At 36.1% G+C, this 25,553-nt stretch overlaps 1 protein-coding gene across 2 annotated transcripts in view; it reads right to left on the bottom strand.

The window, feature by feature from the left end:
- Nucleotides 1-25,553, bottom strand: part of SPICE1 (spindle and centriole associated protein 1) — a 72,622-nt gene that overhangs the window by 14,601 nt on the left and 32,468 nt on the right. For both annotated transcript variants that reach the window (XM_072613984.1, XM_072613985.1), the window contains 10 exons: nucleotides 25,379-25,481; nucleotides 24,290-24,408; nucleotides 21,008-21,123; nucleotides 18,132-18,271; nucleotides 17,592-17,732; nucleotides 15,714-15,979; nucleotides 13,871-14,002; nucleotides 11,193-11,343; nucleotides 10,462-10,683; nucleotides 6,599-7,080 (listed from right to left, as the gene is read on the bottom strand). In XM_072613984.1, the coding sequence (XP_072470085.1) occupies nucleotides 6,599-7,080; nucleotides 10,462-10,683; nucleotides 11,193-11,343; nucleotides 13,871-14,002; nucleotides 15,714-15,979; nucleotides 17,592-17,732; nucleotides 18,132-18,271; nucleotides 21,008-21,123; nucleotides 24,290-24,408; nucleotides 25,379-25,481 (1,872 nt within the window). The remainder of the gene's footprint in view (nucleotides 1-6,598; nucleotides 7,081-10,461; nucleotides 10,684-11,192; nucleotides 11,344-13,870; nucleotides 14,003-15,713; nucleotides 15,980-17,591; nucleotides 17,733-18,131; nucleotides 18,272-21,007; nucleotides 21,124-24,289; nucleotides 24,409-25,378; nucleotides 25,482-25,553) is intronic.

Genomic DNA, 25,553 nt, shown 5'->3' with positions numbered 1-25,553 from the left:
CAATAAAATCATGAAAAATGAGTCAATACCTTGCTACAGGAGACTCAAAAAAATACTGATGAAAACAGCACCTTTAAAAATAGACTAACCCCAAGATGGCGGAGTAGAAAGATGCACATACACATAGCTCAGAACCCACAACCCATAGAACGGCTACAGGGAAGTAACTCACGGCGAATTCTGCACCCAGAGGCCACGGAACATTGGAGCGAGGGAAATTTCTGTTCCGGAGAGACCTGCAAACCTCTCGCGGGGAGTCCTTAGCGCTGCGGACTGGGCGCCAGGACTGGGAGCTGAGTACAGCCCTGCTGCGGTCGCGGCACCAAGAGGAAAAGATCCGAGCAGGCTTCAGGGACGGGATCTCCAGCGGCCACACGGGTCCCTCCCCCCAGAGAGGGACCTGCAAACCTCTCACAAAAGGTCCGTCGCGCTGCAGACGCGGAGCCCAGCTCACACCTGCTGGGGCCGCGGCCGCGGCACCGAGAGAAACAGATCTGAGCAGGCTTCAGGGACGGGATCTCCAGCGGCCGCACAAGTCCCTCCACCCACAGGTGATGGGGGTCGGTGAGAAAGTCTCTTTGGCGGGTCGAGAGGGGAATGGGGTGCCCCCATAACTCAGACCCCCCCCCGGAGGTAGAATCTGCGAGTTGGCTGCAGACAGGGGCTCCCCAAGCGGGCGGGAGCCTGAATCCACTGTGGAAGGTCTGTGCATAAACCCCCTGAGGGAACTGAGCCTGAGAGGTGGCCCTGCCCCGACCTCAGCACCTGAACTTAATCTAACACTGAATAGCAGCCCTGCCCCCGCCAAAAGCCCTAAGGCTGGAAGCAGCATTTGAATCTCAGACCCCAAACGCTGGCTGGGGGGATCAGGAGGCGAGGTGGGTGTGAGGAAAATATTCAGAGGTCAAGTCACTGGATGGGAAAATGCCCAGAAAAGGGAAAAGAAATAAGACTATAGAAGGTTACTTTCTTGGTGAACAGGCATTTCCTCCCTTCCTTTCTGATGAGGAAGAACAATGCTTACCATCAGGCAAAGACACAGAAATCAAGGCTTCTGTGTCCCAGCCCACCCAATGGGCTCAGGCCATGGAAGAGCTCAAAAAGAATTTTGAAAATCAAGTTAGAGAGGTAGAGGAAAAGCTGGGAAGAGAAATGAGAGACATGAAGTCAAAGCATGAACAGCAGATCAGCTCCCTGCTAAAGGAGACCCAAAAAAATGTTGAAGAAAATAACACCTTGAAAACTAGCCTAACTCAATTGGCAAAAGAGGTTCAAAAAGCCAATGAGGAGAAGAATGCTTTCAAAAGCAGAATTAGCCAAATGGAAAAGGAGATTCAAAAGCTCACTGAAGAAAATAGTTCTTTCAAAATTAGAATGGCACAGATGGAGGCTAAGGACTTTATGAGAAAGCAAGAAATCACAGAACAAAGCAAGAAGAATGGAAAAATGGAAGATAATGTGAAATATCTCATTGGAAAAACAACTGATCTGGAAAATAGATCCAGGAGAGACAATTTAAAAATTATGGGACTACCTGAAAGCCATGATCAAAAGAAGAGCCTAGACATCATCTTCCATGAAATTATCAAGGAAAACTGCCCTGAGATTCTAGAACCAGAGGGCAAAATAAATATTCAAGGAATCCACAGAACACCGCATGAAAGAGATCCAAAAAGAGAAAACTCCTAGGAACATTGTGGCCAAATTCCAGAGTTCCCAGGTCAAGGAGAAAATATTGCAAGCAGCTAGAAAGAAACAATTCAAGTATTGTGGAAATACAATCAGGATAACACAAGATCTTGCAGCCTCTACATTAAGGGATCGAAGGGCATGGAATAGGATATTCCAGAAGTCAAAGGAACTAGGACTAAAACCAAGAATCACCTACCCAGCAAAACTGAGTATAATACTTCAGGGGAAAAATTGGTCTTTCAATGAAATAGAGGATTTTCAAGCATTCTTGATGAAAAGACCAGAGCTGAAAAGAAAATTTGACTTTCAAACACAAGAATGAAGAGAACCATGAAAAGGTGAACAGCAAAGAGAAGTCATAAGGGACATACTAAAGTTGAACTGTTTACATTCCTACATGGAAAGACAATATTTGTAACTCTTGAAACACTTCAGTATCTGGGTACTGGGTGGGATTACACACACACACATGCACACACCCACACACACACATAGAGACAGAGTGCACAGAGTGAATTGAAGAGGATGGGATCATATCTTAAAAAAAAAAATGAAATCAAGCAGTGAGAGAGAAATATATTGGGAGGAGAAAGGGAGAAACTGAATGGGGCAAATTATCTCTCATAAAAGAGGCAAGCAAAAGACTCATTAGTGGAGGGATAAAGAGGGGAGGTGAGAGAAAAACATGAAGTCTACTCTCATCACATTCCACTAAAGGAAAGAATAAAATGCACACTCATTTTGGTAGGAAAACCTATCTCACAATACAGGAAAGTGGGGGATAAGGGGACAAGCAGGGTGGGGGAGATGATAGAAGGGAGGGCATGGGAAGAAGAGTGCAATTCGAGGTCGACACTCATGGGATAGGATCAAAAGAGAATAGAAGTAATGGGGGACAGGATAGGATGGAGGGAAATATAGTTAGTCCTATACAACACAACTATTATGGAAGTCATTTGCAAAACTACACAGATTTGGCCTACATTGAATTGCTTGCCTTCCAAAGGGAAGGGGTGGAGAGGGAGGGAGGTAAAGAAGTTGGAACTCAAAGTGTTAGGATCAACTGTCGAGTAATGTTCTTGCCACTAGGAAATAAGAAATACAGGTAAAGGGGTATAGAAAGCTATCTGGCCCTACAGGACAAAAGAGAAAACGGAGACAAGGGCAGAGAGGGATGATAGAAGAGAGAGCAGATTGGTCATAGGGGCAATCAGAACGCTTGGTGTTTGGGGGGGAGGGGATAAAAGGGGAGAAAATTTGTAACCCAAAATTTTGTGAAAATGAATGTTAAAAGTTAAATAAATAAATTTAATTTAAAAAAATATAAAATAAAATAAAATAAATAAAACATAGATAATTTTACATTTTAAAGGTAAGAAACTATGAGGCCTGTAGGGATGCTTATGTATGGGGTAGTGGTCACCTTTTGTATTGAATTTGACACCAGTTCTTTAGAATTCCAGTAGTTCCTACTAGATTGACTTATAGGACACGGTTTTGTTAAGAACTGTTCAATAGTAATCAAATACTTTCATATAAAAATCTGTTTGTACCATGTCTATTACTAATATCCAATGTGTACTAGTCAACACTAATGCCTCACAGCCTTTGGCTAACATTTGTTGGGGTTAACACCACATGACTTGAGACTTTGTCCCAAACATTTCATGAAATAAGGAACCTTTAGAATGAACTTAGCTACAGGTACTCTGCTATCACTGATTAAACAGGAACTCAAGAAATTGTAGAAAATCAGTAAACATAGAAAAGAAAAGAAAAGTAGGACCTTAGAAGAAATGGGAGTACTCATTCCTCCCATGAGCAGCTCCTTCAAATTCATATGATTCTGGGGAGAAGTATAGGTTTCAATAAAGCCTTACTTAATTTCAATTAGAGTGTTTCTCCTGTTTGAATCCTTATGGCTTCACTTTTCTCTCTGCTGCAGGAAGCCAAGTTGCTGATCTGTTGCGATCCTTGTTTGGCATTCATCTCAATTTATTCTGGAATGTCATTGGGATTCTGCCAGCACTCTTGAGATTATGACTCTGGCTACAGACTTGGATTATCATCTCTGTCAGACTGACCCCTGAGTTGGGCTCTCTTCTTTTAAAACTCCCACCTCTTAGATTTATTTCAGTCATAGCTCTCATCTTTTGTTGCAGTAACACTATAGCCAGACTCAGTTTTATGAACTCTTCATAACTGCTTCATTATTTACTCTGAGATCCAAGTATAATTGAAAATGAAGTTGTTAGTTTTCCTTTTAGGTATAGATACTTCATTGATACTACATAGCTGTTTATTACACCCCCCCCCCAAAATAAAAAACCATACAAGTAATTAGACTAGATACCAAGAAGAATGATCACCTTGAATAATTGGGTAATAAGGATAGTTGACAAATTTCTACATTAATATTCAGCAGGTAGAAATTGACCTTTTATCCAATTCTCTGTTAAAAATTACAAAGTCACTATACATATCTGAAGTAATCTGATTTGTCTTCCATAGCATTTCTCAAGGTCCTATAATCAGGGGACAAAGCATATTTTCATTTAAAAGTCTAAGAGTTTTCTTTCCCTGTTTTCTACCAGACTCCAGAAGTTGTTAAAGTTTAAAATTCAAATGCAAAATCTGAAAGGAGACTTAGTCATTATATTTTTGGTTGTCAATTCCATCTTGTATATTCCCTGAACTACATATTTCTTTTGTGTCTTCTGATTCATTTTCACTAGTTTTCTTTTAGAATAGAAATTGTCAGTCTCACATGGGGGAAACTATTCAGCAAATTTACATCTCTTTTTATTCTTTCTCTGAGGTTTGAACCAAGGAACTGCTTAACCATGCTAAGATGCTCATCATTCAAAAAATGAATAAAAAGGCCTGTCTTCAAAAAAAAAAAAAAATAGACTAACCCAAATGGCAAAAGAGGTCCAAAAAGTCAATTAGGAGAAGGATACCTTAAAAAGCAGAATTGGCCAAATATAAAAGGCAGTCCAAAAGTTCACTGAAGAAAATAATCCTTTAAAATTAGAATGGAGCAAATGGAAGCTAATGACTTTATGAAAAATCAAGAAATTATAAAAAAAAAACCAAGACAATGAAAAAAAATAGAAGAAAATGTAAAATATTCCAAGGGAAAAACAACTGACCTGGAAAACAGATCTAGGAGAGATAATTTTAAAATCATTGGTCAACTTGAAAACCATGATAAAAAAACAAATAAGCCTAGAATTTCAAGAAATTATTAAGGAAAACTGCCCTGATATTCTATCTAGAACCAGAGGGTAAAATGGAAATGGAAAGAATTCACCAATCACCTCCTAAAAGACATCCCAAAAGAAAAATTCTTAGGAATATTGTAGCCAAATTCCAGAGGTCCCAAGTCAAGGAGAAAATATTACAAGCAGCTAGAAAGAAACAATTCAAGTATTGTGGAAACACAATCAGGATAACACTGGATTTAGCAGCTTCTACACTAAGGAAACAAAGGGCTTGGAATATGATATTTCAGAGGTCAAAGGAGCTAGAATTAAAAACAAGAATCACCTACCCAGCAAAACTGAGTATAATACTTCAGGGGAAAAATGGAATTTCAATGTAATAGATGACTTCTAAGCATTCTTGTTGAAAAGACCACAGCTGAATATAAAATCTGACTTTCAAATACAATAGTCAAGAGAAACATGAAAAGGTAAACAGAAAAGAGAAGCCATAAGAGACTCATTAAAGTTGAACTGTTTACATTCCTATATAGAAAAATGATATTTGCAAATCATGAGACCTTTCTCAGTATTAGGGAATTAGTAGAGGGAATACATACATGCATGCATATAATTACACATACATACACATATATGTATGTATATGTGTATGCATATATGTGTGTATATTATATGTGTAAGTATATGTATGTGCATATGTGTGTGTATGTGTGTACATACGTATGTATATACAGAGGACACAGAGTGAGCTGAATATGAAGGGAGGATACCTAAAAAATAAAATTAAGTGTTGAGAGGAATGTACTGGGAGAAACAGAAAGGGAGAGGTAGAATGTAATTGTCTCAAATAATACAAACAAGAGCTTTTACAATGGAGAGGAAGAAGTGGGAGGTAGAAGGGTTAATAAATGAGCCTTACGCTTATTGGGTTTGGCATAAGGAGGGAATAACACACATTTAATTGGCGTATGGAAATCTATCTTACCCCACAGGAAGGCAGGGGGAAGGGAATAGGAGAGGGAGGATAACAGAAGGCACGGCAGATTTGGGGAAGAGGTAATCAGAAGCAAACAATATTGTGGGGGGACAGGTCAAGGGAGAGAATGGAATAAATGGACAGAGGGAAATGTGGTTAGTCTTTCACAACATGATTGTTATGGAAGTATTTCATATGGCTACACATGTATGACCTATATGGAATTGCTTGCTTTCTCAATGAGGGTGGGTGGGGAGGGAGGAAGGGAAAGAATGTGGAACTCAAAGCTTTAAAAATGAATGTTGAAAATTGTTTTTGCATGCAACTGGGAAATAAATTGTACAGGCAATGGGGTACAGAAATCTATCTTGTCCTACAGGAAAATAGAGGAGGATTGGGGGGGGGGGGGGGGGCGATGATAGAAAGGAACGCAGATTGGGGAAAGGGGTAGTTGGGATGCACACTGTCCTGGGGTGGGGTGAGGGGAGAGAAGAGATAGGGAGAAAATTTGGAATTCAAAATACTGTGGAAGTGAATGTTAAAAATTGAAAATAAATAAATTTTATGTCTATACACACACACACACACATACATACATACATACCACACACATATGTGTATGTGTGTAGAAAAAAATAAAAAAAATAAAGTAACTAAATAAAACTTGAATTCATCCCTAACTAGGCAATCTGTGATTGGTACTTACTGTTGTCATGTCATTTCCATTTTCCAATTTGGCTGGATCCTGAGGTCCATCCCCTTGTTCTCCTGAGGGTTCTATAAAAGTGTTCAGATGTGCTTTAATAGCAGAATTCTGTAGTGTTAACTCAGCTATTCGTTCCATCAGATCTTTGTTCTGCAGGAAAGGCTCATTTGATCTTAGCTGATGTCCATCTCCAAGTACTGGAGATTCTTCTGAAAAAGTATGGTTCCCCAGGGGCTGAAAATGAGAAGGAGGGCACTGGGCTTCCGGCACACTGGCAAATAAAGGCTGGGTTTTGTTCTCTAAATCTTCATCCATATGAGAAACTCTCCATCTCTGGGTGAAGAGACGGTTTTCCTCATTTGAGTTTGGAATTTCTATGGCGTTAGGTGAGTTCTTCTTTTCCCAATTTTGCTCCTTCTCGGTTATTTCTACACTTGGAAGAATACGTGGGGCAGGACGAGTTTGAACTGTCCTCCTCAATGCTACAGGTAAGAATAAAGAAATGGAGCGATGAAGTTTAATCTACAGCAAATCCATAATATATATCAAGATCATTAGTATCATATGGCAATATCAAAGAAATATCTTATATAAGGATTTAGTTTGCAAATGCTTCATTAATTCTGATAGGGAACATGCCACCTATCATCCTAATGCAGACTGATTATATTCTATCAAATCATTCTGGGATGCAAGATGACAAATTCACATTTAACAAATATTTTGGCTAGAGTATAGGACAACAAAGGCCATATTACTAGTTAAAAGTCTGAGATTTAAAATAATTTCCTATTGTTTTGAAAGAATGATTATTTCTAAAGGACATTTCATTTACTACTTGGATCCCTTCTTCACATTTATATCTTTATTAAACTTTTTATCTAAGGATTTAAAACAATCTTCATGATAAAACTAATTTGGGCTAAGCAGCACTTTGTTCCTCTCTTGTGAACTTATGTTCTAATTATGTATTATAGTTACTTATGTATATGCCACAGCCTCTCCAACTAAACTGTAAGCTTCATGAGGGTTGAAGCAAGTCTTATTTATCTATCTCCTTGGACATGGTCCAGTACTTGGTGTTCTTTGAATTAGTTGAATAATAGGAGGAAGGTTGATATAAATTAGTGAATTCTTTTAAAGAAGTGCAATTTTACAACTTTCAAGGATACAAAATAATTTAAAGTAGACTAACAAAGTATCAACTATAAAGGTCCTTGCTTTAATGAACAGACAAAAATTACCTGAATTAAAACACTATAATAGCAGTTTTAGAAACAACTGAGAATGCTCAGAAAAAACGTTATCTCTCTAAAATACTTTAACATTTTCCCAATATCTGTGAAGAAAAGGTCATCTAAGTGAAAGTAAACTTCAGCCACCAAATAATCACAAATTGCAATTAATTAAGTTTGATGCAAAAGATTTTATTGTATTTTATTTTTATTGAGTCTCTATCCTCATCCTATGTCCTCAGTTTTTAAACTCTCTGAGGAAGGTTTTATACTAGGAAATAAAGTCTTACACTGGACTTAGTATAAGACTTGAAATAATTACTTTATGTAGGAAATATAACAATCAAATTTCATTATCATTTAAAGACTGCATCATCCTATATCTCTTCTCCCTTTCGTAGTCAAAGTGCTAGAAAAACTTATCAATGCTCACCGATGCCATTTCTTCACTCACTTGCCCCTGAAATCTGAAGCTTAATTAAATTAAAATAGAATTTTCTAAGATATACTACATAGCAAGTCAATATTTCTTAACAATTTTTACAATAACAACAAATACCAACCTTTTTAAACAACAGTTTTGAAACATTTTGAAAAAGTGTTAAAGTTAAATGAGAAAATTTTAATTGATCCATGATTTCATAAATGTGGTATTCCCTTCAAAGGTGACAATCACAATCCATCTAAACCTTTTCATCCCATCTTCCTTGTCCATATCCTTCCACAGATTCTACAGAGGATATTATTTGTGCCCTGGAGTTCTTCCTCAAAGTTCTTTAACACTTCCTTTTACATGCTCATCTAAAATCCATAAGACTTGGGTTCTATCCCCCAAAGAATTAAAAACCCTCAAAAGATTAAACAGAAAATTTTTGGTGAAATAAGGGTAATCTCCTTCCTGCCATTATCTCCTTACCTAAACATCTCTTAATTTCACAGTTCCCGGAATCTTTGACACCTTTGGTCACATTTTACCAACAGATGCTGCCATCTAACATACTATTATTTAAGCAAATGTAAAAATTTCTTAACTTTGCCTCTTTGGATTATGTAAGATACATTCATTTCTTTTATTCATTCTGTAGGTTCAAAATTATTAAATAACAGGGAGCAGTCAATAAATACTTTTAAAGTGCCTATTATGTGCCAGGCACTGTGCTAAGCATGGAAAACATAACCATCAAATTTCATTTAGTCTAAAGACTACTATATCTTCTACCTTGTCTCCCTTTCACAGTGAAACTGCTAGAAAAAGCTATCAATGTTCATTATCTTGCCACCTTTTCACTTTTCAAAAGCCTGCAATCTGTATTCCAATCAGACCACTGAACTAGATGAAACTGGCTCTCTCCGACGATACTAATGACTGCTTAACTGTTAACTCCAATGGCCTTTTCTCAATCCTCCTTCTACTTGACATTCCCATCTTCTGGATCCCTCTCTCTTTTAGTTTCCATGACACTGCTCTCGCCTACTTCTTCTCCAACCAGTCTGACCTCTCCCCACTCCAATTTAGGTCCTGACTTGATGATCCTCTATTGGGTCATCGTGGATTTCCTACCCAAGGGATCCCCTTCAGGCTCTATCCTAGGCTCTCTTCTCTCTTTCTCTTGGTGATTTCATTCATTCCCATGAACTCAACTATCAACTTTATGCAGTTGATTCCCAAAAGAGAATTATATGGTAATAATCACTCTCCTGAAATAATCCTCTATTAACTGCCTACTAGATAACATTAATTATGTGTTATGATTGGAATTTTCTAAACATTTCTCAACTAGATCTCATTATCTCCCTCATAAAACTTGTCCCTTCCCCAGTCCTTCTATTTCTGTTGAGAGCACCACCTTCATTTCAATCGACCAGTTTCTAATCTTTGAGTCCTTCTTATCCTTTACCCTTCCTTATCCAGTTTTACTGAAATTAAGTTTTATTGATTCTAACTCCACATCTCTTGAATCTATCCACTTTTATTCCATTACATGCCTACCACTACCTTAGTTGAGCCTCTCACCACTTTCTGATTGGATTGACTGACTCCCTGTTTTCAGTCTCTCTCCTCACCAATCATTCTTCCAAAAAGATACCAAAATTATCCTCCTAAGGCACAAGTATGAGCTTATTGTCTTGTTGAATATGTTACTCATCTGCTCAAAAAAACTCAAATAATTCTCTATTGCTTTAAGTTAAAATACTAACTCTTCAATCTGGTACTGCCTCTATAGTCCAGCTCCAACCTACCTTTCTGGCCTCGTTCATTATTACCATTTTTCACATACTATATAGCCTAGCCAGCCATTCCCAGAACTTGGCACTCTATTTTCACAAAAGATATGGTATATCTAGAATGTACTCTGCCTCTTACAATTCTATTTCCTTCAAGGTTCAGGTGCCACCTCCTATAAGAAGCCTTTCATAATTTCCTCTCAACTCCCCAGTACTCTCTTCATCTCCAAATACTTCATATTTACTATCTATATATATGTATCTGTTCCCACAAGTAGAATGTAAACCCCTTGACGACAGGGACTATTTAATTTTTGTCTTGCTACTCCCACTACTTAGCACAAGGCCTTTAACACAGTCAGAAATGTCTACTGAGTTGAATTAGACAAAAAGGTTTCTTACCTTCCTGCAGCGGAGGGAACTCTGGGTTGTTTTTTTGCCTAGGAGGAGTTAACATAACAGCTGGCTCAAACATATGGGCTGGTAAACTGTTGGCAAGGCCCAAACCATCTGTGGGATTTGGCAACTGAGTCAGTTTAACAGGTAATTCTTCCTGGGGGAATTCAGTCACTTCCCTTCTGAACATCAATGGAACAGAGACGTTATCATTTACAACTGGAGCCTCTGAGGAAAAAGAAAAGAGGCTCTAATAAGTACATAAAAGCCAGGAATCACTTCACTAATGGGCACATTTCACATGAATTTATGCAAATGTCTCCCTGGAATGCCAGGCAGTTACAGTCTCTTGCTATGCCCTGATACAGGATGTCCTTCATCACTCAGCTCCTGACCCTCCCCACACTGAATATCAAGGCTTTGACTTCTAATTCCAGGGCACAGCCCTAGAAAAATAGTGGGAAACAAAAGTGCTTTGAGGGGACTATAGGAAAACCTTGTCTGGCATTTCAGAGAGATCATGTTCATCACTATACTAAGTTGTCCAAGTTCATATGATGGTCATGATGAATAATGAAGTGTGCCTACAAAATAATGAGAAGGATTTTACAAGCTACACATCAAAGTCAATGTCATACTTTGTAGTCACATTCAATGGTAAAAGAAAAAACAGAATTTCCAAAATCCAGTACAATCCAGATATGGTTTCTCATGATTCAACATTAATGCATATATACCTTGACTATTGGCAATGCTTCTTATTGCAATTCCCCTTTCTGAAGCCAGGCTTTCTTCTCTGTTAGATCCTATTACAGGGGCACTTTTAATGGCATGTGTGAGTGAAATTAGCTGCTCATCAGTTGTTACCATGTACTGCTGGAATTTTGCCTATGGAAGACAAAAGAAAAGAAATAACACAACCATATCCTGAGGTCAAAGCATCTGAATTAGAAAAAGGAAAAACAAAATACATATACTAAGAGAACCAATCTAACTCATAATTTAAAGTATTCTAGGAAGTTTAAGATAATTTATTCTAGTCTAATAGGTTAAAAATGACTCCCTGTGATATCAATTCAACAAACATCAAGTGCCTACCAAGCGCAAAGAAAACACTGTGCTGTGCGCTGGGAAAAACAAAGTCCCTGCCCTCAAGATTTTATAATCTACCGTACTGCAATTCAACTCCATAAACTTTTAGGAATTATAAACTACGAATTTATTTTCAATATAAAATATACCAGTTACTATATTTATTTTCTTTATGGTTGATAAACTAGTTGTATAAGTCAGTATGGGCCTGAAGGCCTACATTCTAGATGTAATGAAATCAGAAACTGATCTAATGTATTAGAACGCAAGAATCAATGAGATCCAGGTTCCTCTTTTCCTCCTATCCCCTATACCCTTTCCCCTCCTCCCCCCACCAGCACAGTAACACATCAAAGAAAAAAGAAATGGCAAAAGGACATGCGCGCACACACAGAAAACAAAAATCAATTTAAAATGCAAAAAAACAAAGTACAAATACAATTAGGAGATAGAAAAAGACTATGCAATTTATCCTGAGAAATACTTAGAGACATAACAGGAATTAAAAAAATTAAGCACAAATGATGATAAATAAATAATAACAATAAAATCACAACACTAAATAAATAAGAGCTTGGAAAAAATAAAGCTTTCTAGATCACAGGTGCTAAGCTTCTAGAACTGGCAAGACTTTTAGAAATTCTGAAGCCCAAATCCATTATTTTACATGAGGAAAATGAGTTCCAAAAAGATTAAAATCATATAGAAAAGTTAACACAACGGGGATTCAGACTTAGGCTTTCTGACTCCAAACCACATACTCTTTCCACTACATCACACTGCTTACATATTTGGTGACAGCAAGGAAAAATGCACTCAATGAAATAATTCTGAATAGGTACTTCTCAATCTCACCAGTGCCTCTATCCCTAATGACTGCCTAATTCTACCTTGACACTCCTCCTAACTGTGGTTTCTGTCAATCTCTGAGAGCACCAGGCCTGGAGTTAGAAGACATCTTCCTGAGCCCAAATACAGTCTCAGGCACTTAAAAGATCTGTGACCCTGGGCAAGTCACTTAACCTGGTGTGCCTCCATTTCCTCATCTGTAAAACAAATTGGAGAAGGAAATGATGAACCACTTAAGTATCTTTGCCAAGAAAACCCCAAATGGGGTCACAGAGAGCAAGACACGACTGAACAACAAAATACTCTGATCTTATGATCTTCTAAATCTTTCATCACATCTCTCTAAGTACTCTTTTTTCTGCCAGCTGTACTGGTCTTAATTCTTCCAAGAATCAAAAAATGAACTCATATCCTCCAGGCAAGGTTCCACCAAAAACTCACTTGTAATAATTCTATTGACTATAATTTTTCTTCAAGACTTGATTATACTATCACAAAATTTCAGAGTTCAGCTTCAGAAGCCATTTAATCCAATCAGATCAGAACAAGAAGGCCCATTGCTATATCCCCAACAAGTGGTCAGCCAGTGTCCATTTGAAGACTTTTACTAAGACGGAAAATACTACTATCCTTTGCCTTTATTTTTTAATCTTTTTTTACGCATCAAAGAAAGAGACTGATAATACAATCAGATCATAGATTTAGAGCAAGAAAGGACCATGGAAACCACTTAGTACAAGCTTCTCATTTTAGAGTGAGGAAATTCAGGCCCAAGGAGATCAAGTGATTTGCCCAAGATGACACAAGTATTAACCAACATAACAGAGTAAGTTTTGAACTCACATCCTCTAAGACCTAAGACTTATATAAGTCCTTAGAGTCCTAAGCTAGAGCTCTTTTCATTCTATAAGATTATCTCTTATTTTATATCCAAAAAAATTCCTGAATCATATCTTGAATACAATAAGTATAATATATGAAAGCTAAAATTTGAGAACTACTATCCTACATAATTATCTGTAGGAATTTTAAAACTGTTATTAAGTACCAGCTTACTTAGTACATATGAATACTTGACACAACTTTAAAGCCCATACAGTATGATTACCAAGTGCTTCTTATAGGCTATAATTCATTCCTTTACATTAAACAAGTAGTAGTTAAGATCTACACTACTCTACTGGTATTTAACATGAGTCAACTCATACTGTTTTAAAGATCCATTAGCTCCTTCAGGGGATACACCATGTCTATGCCTCTTTCTACATCCCATATGTAGCACACTACCCAGTACACAGCAAGTGATCAATAAATGTTGTCAATGGTGATGAGATCAAATAATTGATAAGTAATTATGACTAGTTTCAAATACTGAAACTACACCATCAACAACTATACTAGAATCTTTTATTAAATCTTTAAAGCAGGTTTCAAAATAGTCACACATTAAAAGCTTGGAATCTCATTAAAGTACTTGTAAAGCAGTATTTTCATCTCTGAGAAGGAGAATTTCAGCAGTCAGGGCATCAATCAATTCTCGATGATCACCTAAGATCACTTCTAGGCGTTGCCTTGTATCTACCTCCTTACGCAGCTGCATCTCACTCTAAAAAAAAAAGTAACAAATTCCCAAGTTAAAAGAGGGAGGGGAAGAAGTGAGAATTATTCAAAAGAAAGAATCAAGAGAAGCAACACATGCCTTAATACACAGAAACACATGCCGCCAATCAGAATGATATTTCGCATTATAAGATTTCACTGACTAAATTAAGCTACCTTAGCCCTTCTTTAAGAGAATCAAAAAGGACATGATGAAGGTGAAGACTCCTCAGCTAATACATTATAATTTAAAGATACTTTTAAAATTAATTCAAATGAGGCAGAATTTTAGACAACACAAACCATTCCTAAAATAACACAAAGACAGATCTCAATTGTTAATATCATGAGATCTGGTAAGAGAATAACGGTATGTCCAGTACCATACTAATGAAAATTTGGGTACAGATTCAAAAGTGAATGACTATAAATTTAAATTATTAAGCATTTTCAAGACTAAGTACACAAAAAAGAGTCATAAAATTGATCATATCTTTTAACTCAGTGTGATTCTATTGCTAAAACTTAACTCCCATAAATTTTTTAACATAAAAAAGGCCTATAAGTTTGAAAAATTCATAGTTGCTCTATTTGTAAAAGCAAAAAGTTGAAAAAAAGGTTCAACAACTGGAACATGCCTGAATAAATTATGGTATATTGATGTAATACTCTTATACTGTCACAAAATGATAAATATGAAGGCTATAAAGAGGAATGGAAAGACCTATGTGAAGTGATACAAAGGAAAATCAAAGGAACCAAAACCGTATGCAGACTGACTGCAATTCTACAGAAAGGAAAAACAAAAGCAAATATAAAGTCAGAAGATAGAACTTCAGGCTGCCATGAAAGATGACAAAGAATTTTTGTCCTTGCTTGTTAATTTATCAGTTGAACCTTGTTAAATACTTGAGGTTTGATATAAATTTTAACTCCATAAATTCGAGTTTACAACAAAAAATTTAATTATGTGAATAATTCTACACTTCAACAGGAGTATGTTAAATGCAAATGAACTAAAAAAAAAGCAGCATGCAAAGAAAAAGCTTTCCAACTTATTCTATGTATTAATGTTCACAAAAAACAGTTACTGTTAAGGCCATAAAGACCATGCCAAACTACCTCTCGGGGTAAAATAAGGAATTAGCTAATTGCAATAGGCAAGTTACTACCTGAACTTAAAAGAAGATGGAAATATGCATAAAAATGCAAAAGGCACTACGATGCTAAAATTTTTTGTCTTGTAATGTCTAAAATAGTGAAAAGGGACTGAGTTAGCTATAACAGTGAATTTTTTGTATCTTCATCACAATCATTAAAGAACAGCAAACTAATTCAATCTCATTTCATCTGAGTTCTCAGCTGTAAACTAATAGAAGCAATGTATAATAATCCAAAATCACATATGTTAGATATTACTTGTATTTGTTTGGGTTTGGCATGTGTTTTGATCCTACTTATATTTTGTTTAGGCTCAAATTAAAACTAGTATGGATTTCCTTATCATGTTGACTTTCACATAGTACCCAGCGAACATCTATTTGAAACTAAAATTTTACTGCAGATAATATTTAAAGGACAGAACCCTTTTATATTTATTATTAACTTACATAATCAAGTGTTTATTGCACTTAGTTTGGTGCTTCAAACTACTTTTAGGTTTATAACAAAGTGAAGTAGAAATGAAAACAACCACTTAGGCCCGTGTTTTCTCTTACCTCCTTAAGGTAGCGCACCAGCCGACAAAGGGAACTCACTAGGGACAAAGTAAACCCAGTCAGACCTTGATTGTTTTTCCATCCCTTGACTTCTCGCCCTGTCCATCGTTCATATTCTTCCATTTCATGTTCCACTTCATGAATCATGTGTTTCAAGGTATCCAGGCTGGAACCATCAGTACTTGGTAAATCTGAGGTGGTTACATTGTTGAAAGAAACATTTTTCTTCACCTTAGGAGGAACAGGCAAATCTGGTTTCTTCTTCACTGAGAGTGAGAAAGCAGCATCTTTTAATTAAAAACCAGGCAAAGACACATCCAAATGCGCACACACACAGAACTGCTTCAGATTTATAAGAATTTATAAGATTAAGAGCCATTCTCCAATTGATAAATGGTCTAAAGATAAGAACAAGCAATTTTCAAGAAACCCAAGCTATCTACAGCCATAAGAAAAAACTGGTACATATCACTACTAATCAGAGAAACTCAATTAAAGCAATTTTGAGATTCTACCTCATAACTGTCAAATTGGCAAAGATGACAAAAAAGGAAAATAATAATGCTGAATAATAATATTGAATGTTCAATAATGTTGAATGCTGTGGGAAAACAGACATTATGATACATTATTGGTGGATCAGTGAATAGTTACAACCATTCAGGAAAACAATTTGGAATTATACACAAAAGAGTATTAAGTAATATATGTTCTTTGACCCAAATATACCACTGCCTTATACCTTCCCCAAAATCAAAGGAAACTGAAAAAGTGCCACACGCAGAAAATTATTTATAGTCACTTTTTGTGGTGGCAAAAAACTAGAAATTAAAGAGATGCTCAACAATTGAGGAATGGCTGAATAACTTGCGGTACATGAATGTGACAGAATACTACTGTGCTACAAGAAATAAACAAATGATGTCAAAAAAACACAGAATAATAAAACTGATGTAGAATGAAGTATGTAAAACCAGAAGAACAATTTATACTATAACATGCATATTACAAAATAATCATAAAAATGAATACTTTTAAAGATTTTAATAAACTGTTTAAGAATAAAACAAGAAAAATCAAGAGAAAAATGTATATAATACTGTAAAAACAAATAACTTTGAAAATTATAAGAATTATGATCAATACAATGGCCATCCAAGATTCCAGAGGTCCAGTGATTAAATACGTTATCATTCCCCTGACAGAAAGATAATATAGATTTAGGGCACAAAATAAGACGTTTATAGTTCTGAATACAGCCAATGAGACAATGGGTTTTGCCTAACTATGCATATTTGTTACACGAAATTTGTTTTTATTTTTTTTCCTAGTGGAGTGGGGAGCTGGGAGGGAGAAAATTGGTCTACCCAAGATTTTTGTTAGAAACAATTTAAAAATAGAGGGATAGGAAGTACTATGCTTTATACATTTTTTATACATTTTAGAATGTATAATATTTTTATAATTGATTTTATAATGTTTTATACATTTTCAGATGGGTTTACTACAATGACTGTTTTGTTCTGTTATAAGAGACCTCAAAAGGCTTTACCTGGAGTGTGGGTAATCAGCAAATGTTTGCAATCTTAAAACAAAATACATAAATAAAACATAAAAATAAGATAAAATAAAATACTTTTTGATATAGTTTTGCTTTTTATAATTTAGAGTGAGCATACTATGGCACCTACTCTAAATGAAATAGAATCAGTTTTCTACAGAGCTGTTTAGAATAGAAAAAGAAATTCCCTGGAATCATTCAATAAACTTCTATTTTAGTTTGGTATCTGACCACATGCCAGGAAGAAAATTCTATTCACCAAAACAATTCTATAGAGTTAAATGTGTAATCCATCTTTATAAACAAAGAAATCAAACCTCTGGCTAACTGTTGTTTCTGTTTTCTTGAGTTAGGATTCAGTACTTGTCCCACAATGTAATTTGAGTCTACATTCTGTGCAGGTTCCTCAGGTGGCAGCCTTGACTGGATCCTCTTGACTGCTTGAGTAGCATTCAAAGCTGTTGAAAGGAAACAACTTCACCTCATATGAACAAAATACAGTTATTTAAATCAACAAAAATATCAGCATCATATTCAATTAGGCAAATATGGCCAAAAATCAACTGATGCTCCTTTCATAATGCCCCTGTTCTATAAAGAACACTACACAGTAGTCTTCCCCTTCTTTGATGGGTCATGGGATAGTGGAGAGTGACTGACACAGGGTCAGGAGACCTAACCTCCATTCCCAATTCTGAGGCTAATCTGCAGCCTTGGGCAAGCCATTTAACTTCTCTGTTCAGAACTCTGTTTTCTCATACCTCCTCTCATAGTACTGTTGTGAAGAAAATAATGTATAAGGTTTAAAGAACTATGTAAATATGAGCTATTAAGAACAACGTATTGTTAGAACTAACCTCTATGTTCCAGTGATGGAGTAGCAACTGTTGGAGTCGTTGGTGGAATCACTGTTTGTGATGTAGCATTTTTCTGCCGCAAACTTGTACATAACTTAGAAATGAATTCAGAATTTTCTTCATTTAGGCACTGAAGAAGCCTTTAGATCAATTACACATACGTAAATAGTTACTATTTACTATTAGTAAATAGTTACTATAAATATATAAAAAAGTAGCAAAAAAAAATCAAAAAATCTTGACTATTAAAACTGTTCAATTTGATTAAGTCTAGAAGAATTTTTAGAATCATGCAATAGCAACGTTCCAAAACACTATATGGATTATCTACTCCAATTCCCTTACTGTATAAATAAGACACTGAAGCTCAGTAATTGACTGCTTAAAATCAATTAGATAGCTCAAGCAAGGATCAGAACCCAAGTCTCCTGACTTCCAGTCTATTATACCAGATTGTCTCTTGATCCAAATAGAAAATACATTTTTCACTTCCAGTAGAAAAAAATGATTAGGAAGAATGACGTTGACTACTATAGAAAGTGATTTTAAATAATCAACACTACTGATTGATTGATTGATCAACAACCTATTTATTATTCAAAAATCACCATATGAACTTTCTACATAGCAGAATTTAGTACTAGGCATGTATCTATCCTACATCTTGATCCCAAAAATTGCACTATCAGAAAGATTCATTTCTAGGTTTTCTAGCCTTTAAGAAGTTCTTCAGCATTAACTCCAAGAACTATGTTAAAGAAAGCTCAAGTGTTGTCAGGGAGAAAAAAGAAATGTAATTGAAAGAAAAAATACCAAGTCTGAAGCTAACATTGCAGAATTAAAATTGAGTATAAAAATTTCATTACCATATTTCACAGTAAATTCAAATTGGATATATAACTTCAGTATTAAAGATCACAACATAAAAAAAGTGGAAGAGAAACAAATCACACACCTTTCACAACTATGAAAAGATAATTTCTTAACCTAACAGGGATAGAGGCAATTACATGAGATAAAATAGTCAATTTTGATTATTGCAATCAATAAACATTTACTGAATGCCTACTATGTGCCAGGCATTGTGCTAAGAACTGAGGTTTTAAAAAGAGACAAAAAAGTCCCTTCCCTCAAGAAGCTGACAATCTAATGGAGAGGACAACATGAAAGCAAATATCTATAAAGCAAGCTACATACAGGAAAAATAGGAAATACTCAACAGAGGGAAGGCACTGGAATTAAGAGGGGTTAGGAAAGGCTTCCTAAATTAAGTGAGATCTTAGATGGGACCTAAAGGAAGCCAGAAAGGTCAGTAGTCAGAACAGAGGAGGGAAAGTGTTGCAGTCATGAGAGACAGCCAGAGAGAATGACTGGAGGTGAGAGATGGGATGTCTTCTTCATGGAACTGACTTCAGGAAGTCAGTGTCACCGGCTCAGAGAGTTATGTACTAGGGAGTAAGGTGTAAGAAGACTAGAAAGGTAGGAGGGAGATATGAATGTCAGGCAGGATTTTTGTATTTGATCCTGAAAGCAATAGGAAGCCACCAAAGTTTACTGAGTAGGAAGATGACATGGTCAGACTTATGCTTTGGGAAAATCACTGTGACAGCTGAATGGAGGACAGATTACAGTGGGGAAAGACTTGAGGTAGGCAGGCTCTTGCAATAATCCAGACAGGTAATTATAAGGGCCTCCACTAGAGTGGTGGCACTGTCAGAAGAGAGAAGATGGCACATTCAAGAGATGTTGAAAAGGTGAAATTGACAGACCTTGGCTATAGTGTGGGTAAGGGGGTGAGAAATAGTGAAGAATCCAAGATGATTCCCAGGTTGCAAACCTGAGGGCCTGGGAGAATAGTATTCCCCTCTAAGAGGTAACTGGGAAGGTTGGGGGTGGTTGGAGGGGGAGGGGGAATTTAGATAATGAGTTCCATTTTGGACATGTTGAATTTAAGGTATCTACTTGACAACTCTGGTTTTGGAGGTGTTGGCTACTGGTTCTATGACAGGGTTCAATATACTACCCCATGGAAGACACTGAAAATCTAGCCATCTCCCTGTAACGGTAATTTAAAATGAGGAGATCTTTCATATTCATTAATAGGCCTATGTGGCCTAACTGGGTCACATGGAAGCCTGGGTCACATGGAGCCTGTGGTGGGAGGAGTTTGCTGAATGGGTAGAACAAGAAAGATAGAGCAGAGCTGAGAGGAAGTTAGTCTTGAGAGCAGTCAAAGCTAGGAAGGATGCAGGCTCCTGATTAGTGTGAGGGAAAGAGCTTGTTTGTGATTTTGTTTAATGGAGCTGGTTTGTGGGAAACCTAGTCAGGGAAGGCTTGGGGATAGTGTCGTCCTCTGCATTGTTCTTGGGTATAGATTTTTGTTGCTGTGATGGATTTGGCTTTCTGGCATCTGAATAAATGTTTTGATTCTGCCTTCCATGTGGAGAATCTGTGGTATTTTGAGATTCAGAATTGTGCTGAGATATTCCTGGCTGCCATGAGCACTGTGAATACTGCATTGGTGCCACACCTCCCACAGTAATTAGCATGCTGCAATGGTCAAGAAGCAGCTTTCTCACAGCAATTCACCACCCTTCCTCTTACTGTAGTTGTCTAAAGACAGATTCTGCCTGTGGCCTTCTCCTCTGTGTTCCCACCTGTGGATGTCAGTTTAAGCTACAAGCATTCCTTGGGTGAGAAAAACATATGCTTGTAAAACAACAACAAGTATTGCTTTCAGTGTCAGTGGTCAAGTGTGACTCTTTGGTAAAGGCTTCCAATTCCAAAAATATGGTTCTCAGAAAACACATTAAATAAATATATGAGATAGTTTTGAGAAGCAAAGAGTCATAGACACTTCTTTCACATACTCTTACCTGTCTGTTCTCATATTAGACTGAAAGTTCAGAGAGTCATCCAGTTCATTTTCACTTTCTTCTGACTGGCTGTTGACAGTTTCTTCACCTTCTCCTTCTTCTACCTCATTAAGAGCCTACCTCAGAATACATCACAAAAAATTATGCATTTAGATCAATTCTCTCCTTCCTTGGGCTCCAACTACAGAGCTACTAAACCACAGGGGGGAATAAGTCTTGACTTACTGCTCCTTGGATCATAGTGATGACAGAATCACTGATCTTGATCAAGGTCAAACTACAGCCTGCTTGATTTTGTACAGTCTTCATACTAAGAATGTTTTTTACATTTTTAAATACAGTAAATCTTTCTTAAAAATGTAAAAAGCTATTCTTCATCCACAGCAATTCAAGAAACAAGCAGTGTGGGCCATAATTTACTGATCTCTGATCTAGACAGAGATGTAAGGAACTTAAAGATTAGGGAGCTCAATATTCTTATCTTACAGGGAAAGAAACTGAGGCTCAGAGATTTTAAATGAATTGCCCAAGGTCACATAAGTACTAAGTACCAAAATCAGGATTTGAATTCAAGTACTATGAACTCCAGCCTCTGGACTCTTTTCCACTGCTGCTTATGATCTAAAGATTTAGAGCTAGTAGGGATATTAAAAGTTAAATATTCTATGCTTTTGATTTTAAAGAGGAGGAAACTGAGGATCAGATAAGTTAAGTGACTTCCTCAAGGTCACACAGATAATAAATAGAAGACATGGACTTAAACCAACATCCAGGACTTTTTCTACACCATCACTGTTTTCTTTACTGTATATAACACTGCTTACTCTGCAAATGTGAGAACTGGAGTCAACCTGGGCAAAGCTTCCACTGATCACAAGGAAAATAGTAGTTTTTCCCCCCTGGTTTTCATGCAACACTAATTTTCTTTTGGATTAGGAGTAACATTGTCAGCATAAATTCAAAATCACAAAAGCTTCAATTTAATTTGATTCTGTGCAAAAATAAATGCATATATAGCATCACATTTATTCAGCACCATTATGGAACATGTTCCAAGTAAGAAATTTTTTAAATTAAGTAAAATTCAATCCTTTTTAAAAGCTAAAACACTATCTAAACATTTTGATGCAATATTTCCAACATGTATTCAGTACTTTCCTGCCTTAAGGCAATTAATATAATCAAACTTTTATTGAAAAACAAGGGTCATTATTATGAATAACAATTATGCTGAATAGTACCCTCAGAGGTTACCCTAATAGCTCTAGATCTTGGTGCTTTTGTGTTTAAGATGATTTTCTTATGGTCCTCCTAGCTGTCAACTATCACTTTTTGTTAACATCATCTTTCTATTCCTTATTTTTAATGCAATATGTGCTAAAACCACCAAATAATCCAAACTATAAAACCTGTACCTAAAATAGAGGGGGGAAAAAGCTCTGAATGAGATATCAGGGACTTGCCAACAAAATAAAATACATGGTCCTTTGCACCACAGCTTTATGATAACATCTGTGTAGTTTAGAGATGTTTGTCACTTCTGTGTTATAACTCTGAATTCCATATACATGGGGTGTTAATCTGTGCATGTGTAGGTATCTATATATGCTATGCATATTATAGATAATTTTTATTAATTATATATAATCATATTATAGAAATTATATAAATATATGTAATTAATATATGTTATGCCATTTTATATGCTACATATAGCTATACATAACTATATTTAGATATAGCAGATCAACAGAATTCTGTTTTCAAATATATTAACTCAAAATAATTCATGAGTAGACAAACTGCAATATGCTAGTTACTTTTAAAAATTTTTCTAAAAACAGAAAACAGTCAACATCACTTATCAAGATTCTACTGTATGCACAGTTCTGTGCTAGGTGGTATGGAGAGATCCAATTATTTCCTTTGTTTACATTAGGTCCAGTAGTGTACCAAAGTTATAACACTGTCCTTGAGAGGTAGCATGGAGTGGTGCATAGATGGTCCTAGCAAAGGTCCTTAACAAAAGTGTTTCAACAGCTTCAACTACTAAGTTAAACTCCTGTTTACAGTACCACTTGATATAATATCTAAAGAAGAGATGTACTAAAGAGAAAAAAAAACCATACAAATGGTTACAAATTCTAAATTGCTACAGTATGAATTTATTTTCACTCTCTTCTACAAAGGTTTTTTCCTTCCACTTACTTCCAGATTTGCAGCTATATTCTAAAGGGGTGAAGGGTATATACAAGGATTCTTGACTACTAGGTAAAACGCATTACTAGATAGTTTTATAAAATACTACATCGAGTAAAATCTTGATTACACAGAATTGTTAAGGTACATGAAATTGTTAAAGAAGTTTGGTTAATTTCATTTTCTGGTTAAAGAATTCTTGATCTGACCCTTACTGTTAAAAATCTTTCAAAATTATGTTAGTTCATATAATCAAACTAATAAGTAGGATGTTAAATGTGATTTATGATTTGATAACATAATTATATGACATTTTACTTAGAGTTTACAATGTAGTTTAAATATATTATTTTACTTGATCCTCACAATAACCCTGTAAGATAGAAAGGTTAAGTATTACTCTTCCCATCCTTGAGGAAATAGGAGCTGAGATGTTAAGTGAACTTTCCCAAGATCACACAACCAGTCTCTAAGCCAGGGCTCAAAGCAAGGTCTTTTGACTCCACATCCAGCATTCTTTCCACTGTTAGTTCCAGAAGACATCAATCACCATAGGGTCAGCAGAGATTTCAAAGGTTGCGCTGAAAATCTACTACATGCAGGATAGTCCTTAGAAGTTGTCCTTATTTTCCCCCAGAAGACATTTTAAACTATACTTCAAGGTTTTCTTGTAACTTGCCTCTTTCATGAAAATGACTGCTGTAAAAGTTCATGTTAATTTGAGGTTCCAATTAGGTTCCAAATAACTGGATGTAATATTTGTCTACATAGCTTGTAAATTACTCATTTCTCAAAGCCACTATGGTTTAAACATATTAATAATGTACAGGACATGTAACCATAAAAAGATGACACTGATTTGTGTATTCTTTTTGGAATCAGTCATACTACTTTATCCTACTACTTTATCCTAGCAGAGTATATCAAATATTACACACAGAACATACAAGGCAATTGAGTAATCATTACTATGACAACAATCTCACATTTGATGCTATTTTAACTGTTTAAGTTTCAACTGCAAAACTTAAATTTAATTCTAGCATTTAATATATTATTAGAATTATAATAGGATAACATTACCTGAAAGTCAACAGTAGATTCGTTAAGGATTGACTCAGTGAGAGGGTCTCTTTTTGACACAATAGGGCCAGGGGAGGAACCAATCTCAGAGTCAGGAGCTATTGTTACATTGGGATAGCCTACAGAAGACAAAGAAGCAAGTCACAATCATTTGGTTAACTCACAAAGTTGATTTCAATACTGTTGTGTATTACTACAGGATAGCTCTCCATTTATACGTAGTCTTTTATGAAATACTGAGTGCCAAATTAAAATGAACAAGTTTTACATTTTCAGTTAAGATACTTATGTGTCTCCCCACATGGAAGAAGATAATACAATACACTCAAAAGTGGCTCAGTACTTTTTGCGTTTTCATCATCTGGAAGAGATGGGAGAGGACTGGACCTGTGATCTTACTGGGATAGAGTATTCCTAATAAATAAACTTCCTCTACCAACTTAAAGTCTCAGAGTGCCTGGGGCACTGAGATTTTAAGGTGCTTGCCCAGGGCCATAAAGAAATGGGTCTTGGCCGCATGCCTTCCCTACGCCAAGGCCAACTCTCCATACACAGTACTCCACATTGTCCAAGTCATTAAATGTACTTTTAAAGGGAGGATTTTAAGGACTTCTTTATTTTAAAATGAGTTTTATTCTGAAAAGATGTTTTATCTTCTGGATTAAAATGTAATAATTGCTGTTATGTTATAATTTATTATAATAATTAGTTGTAATGAATGTTAAATGGGTCACTTCTTGTTAACCACATAATACCTAATATACAGTTCCTATAAATATCTTGAGATAAGTTTCAGAAGCCTCAATATTAGTCTCCTACTAGCTATGCTACTTGTAGCTAACAAAGAATCTCAGACTTTCACATCTGAAAGGGTCTTCTGAGATCAACTAGTTCAACCCATAAAATTCCTAAAGGGCACAAGCAACTTAAATGACCAAAGGATAACTAATAGAGATGTGCGTACAAATTCATTAGCCAGTTCAATCTGTAGGTTCAGTTGGTAAGGGAAAAGCATTATATCCGATATACAGTACAGTGGTGTTATTGCTAATAAAAGAAAGTCGATTATGCTTAAATTGAACAACTTACCTGTGCGCCTACGAGGAGCATCACCAAACAGATCTTTTGCTACAGCCATCATCTCATCTGATCTTTCCAATGCATCCTGCATCTGGTAGTGATCAGAGAGAATCTAGGGAGAGAGGGAGACAGAGAGAGAGAGACAGACAGACAGACAGACAGAGAGACAGAGAGAGAGAGGGGA

Source organism: Notamacropus eugenii, chromosome 5 (genome assembly GCF_028372415.1).
Source record: "Notamacropus eugenii isolate mMacEug1 chromosome 5, mMacEug1.pri_v2, whole genome shotgun sequence".
Classification (NCBI taxonomy): domain Eukaryota; kingdom Metazoa; phylum Chordata; class Mammalia; order Diprotodontia; family Macropodidae; genus Notamacropus; species Notamacropus eugenii.
This window is presented reverse-complemented; position numbering and strand designations above follow the sequence as displayed.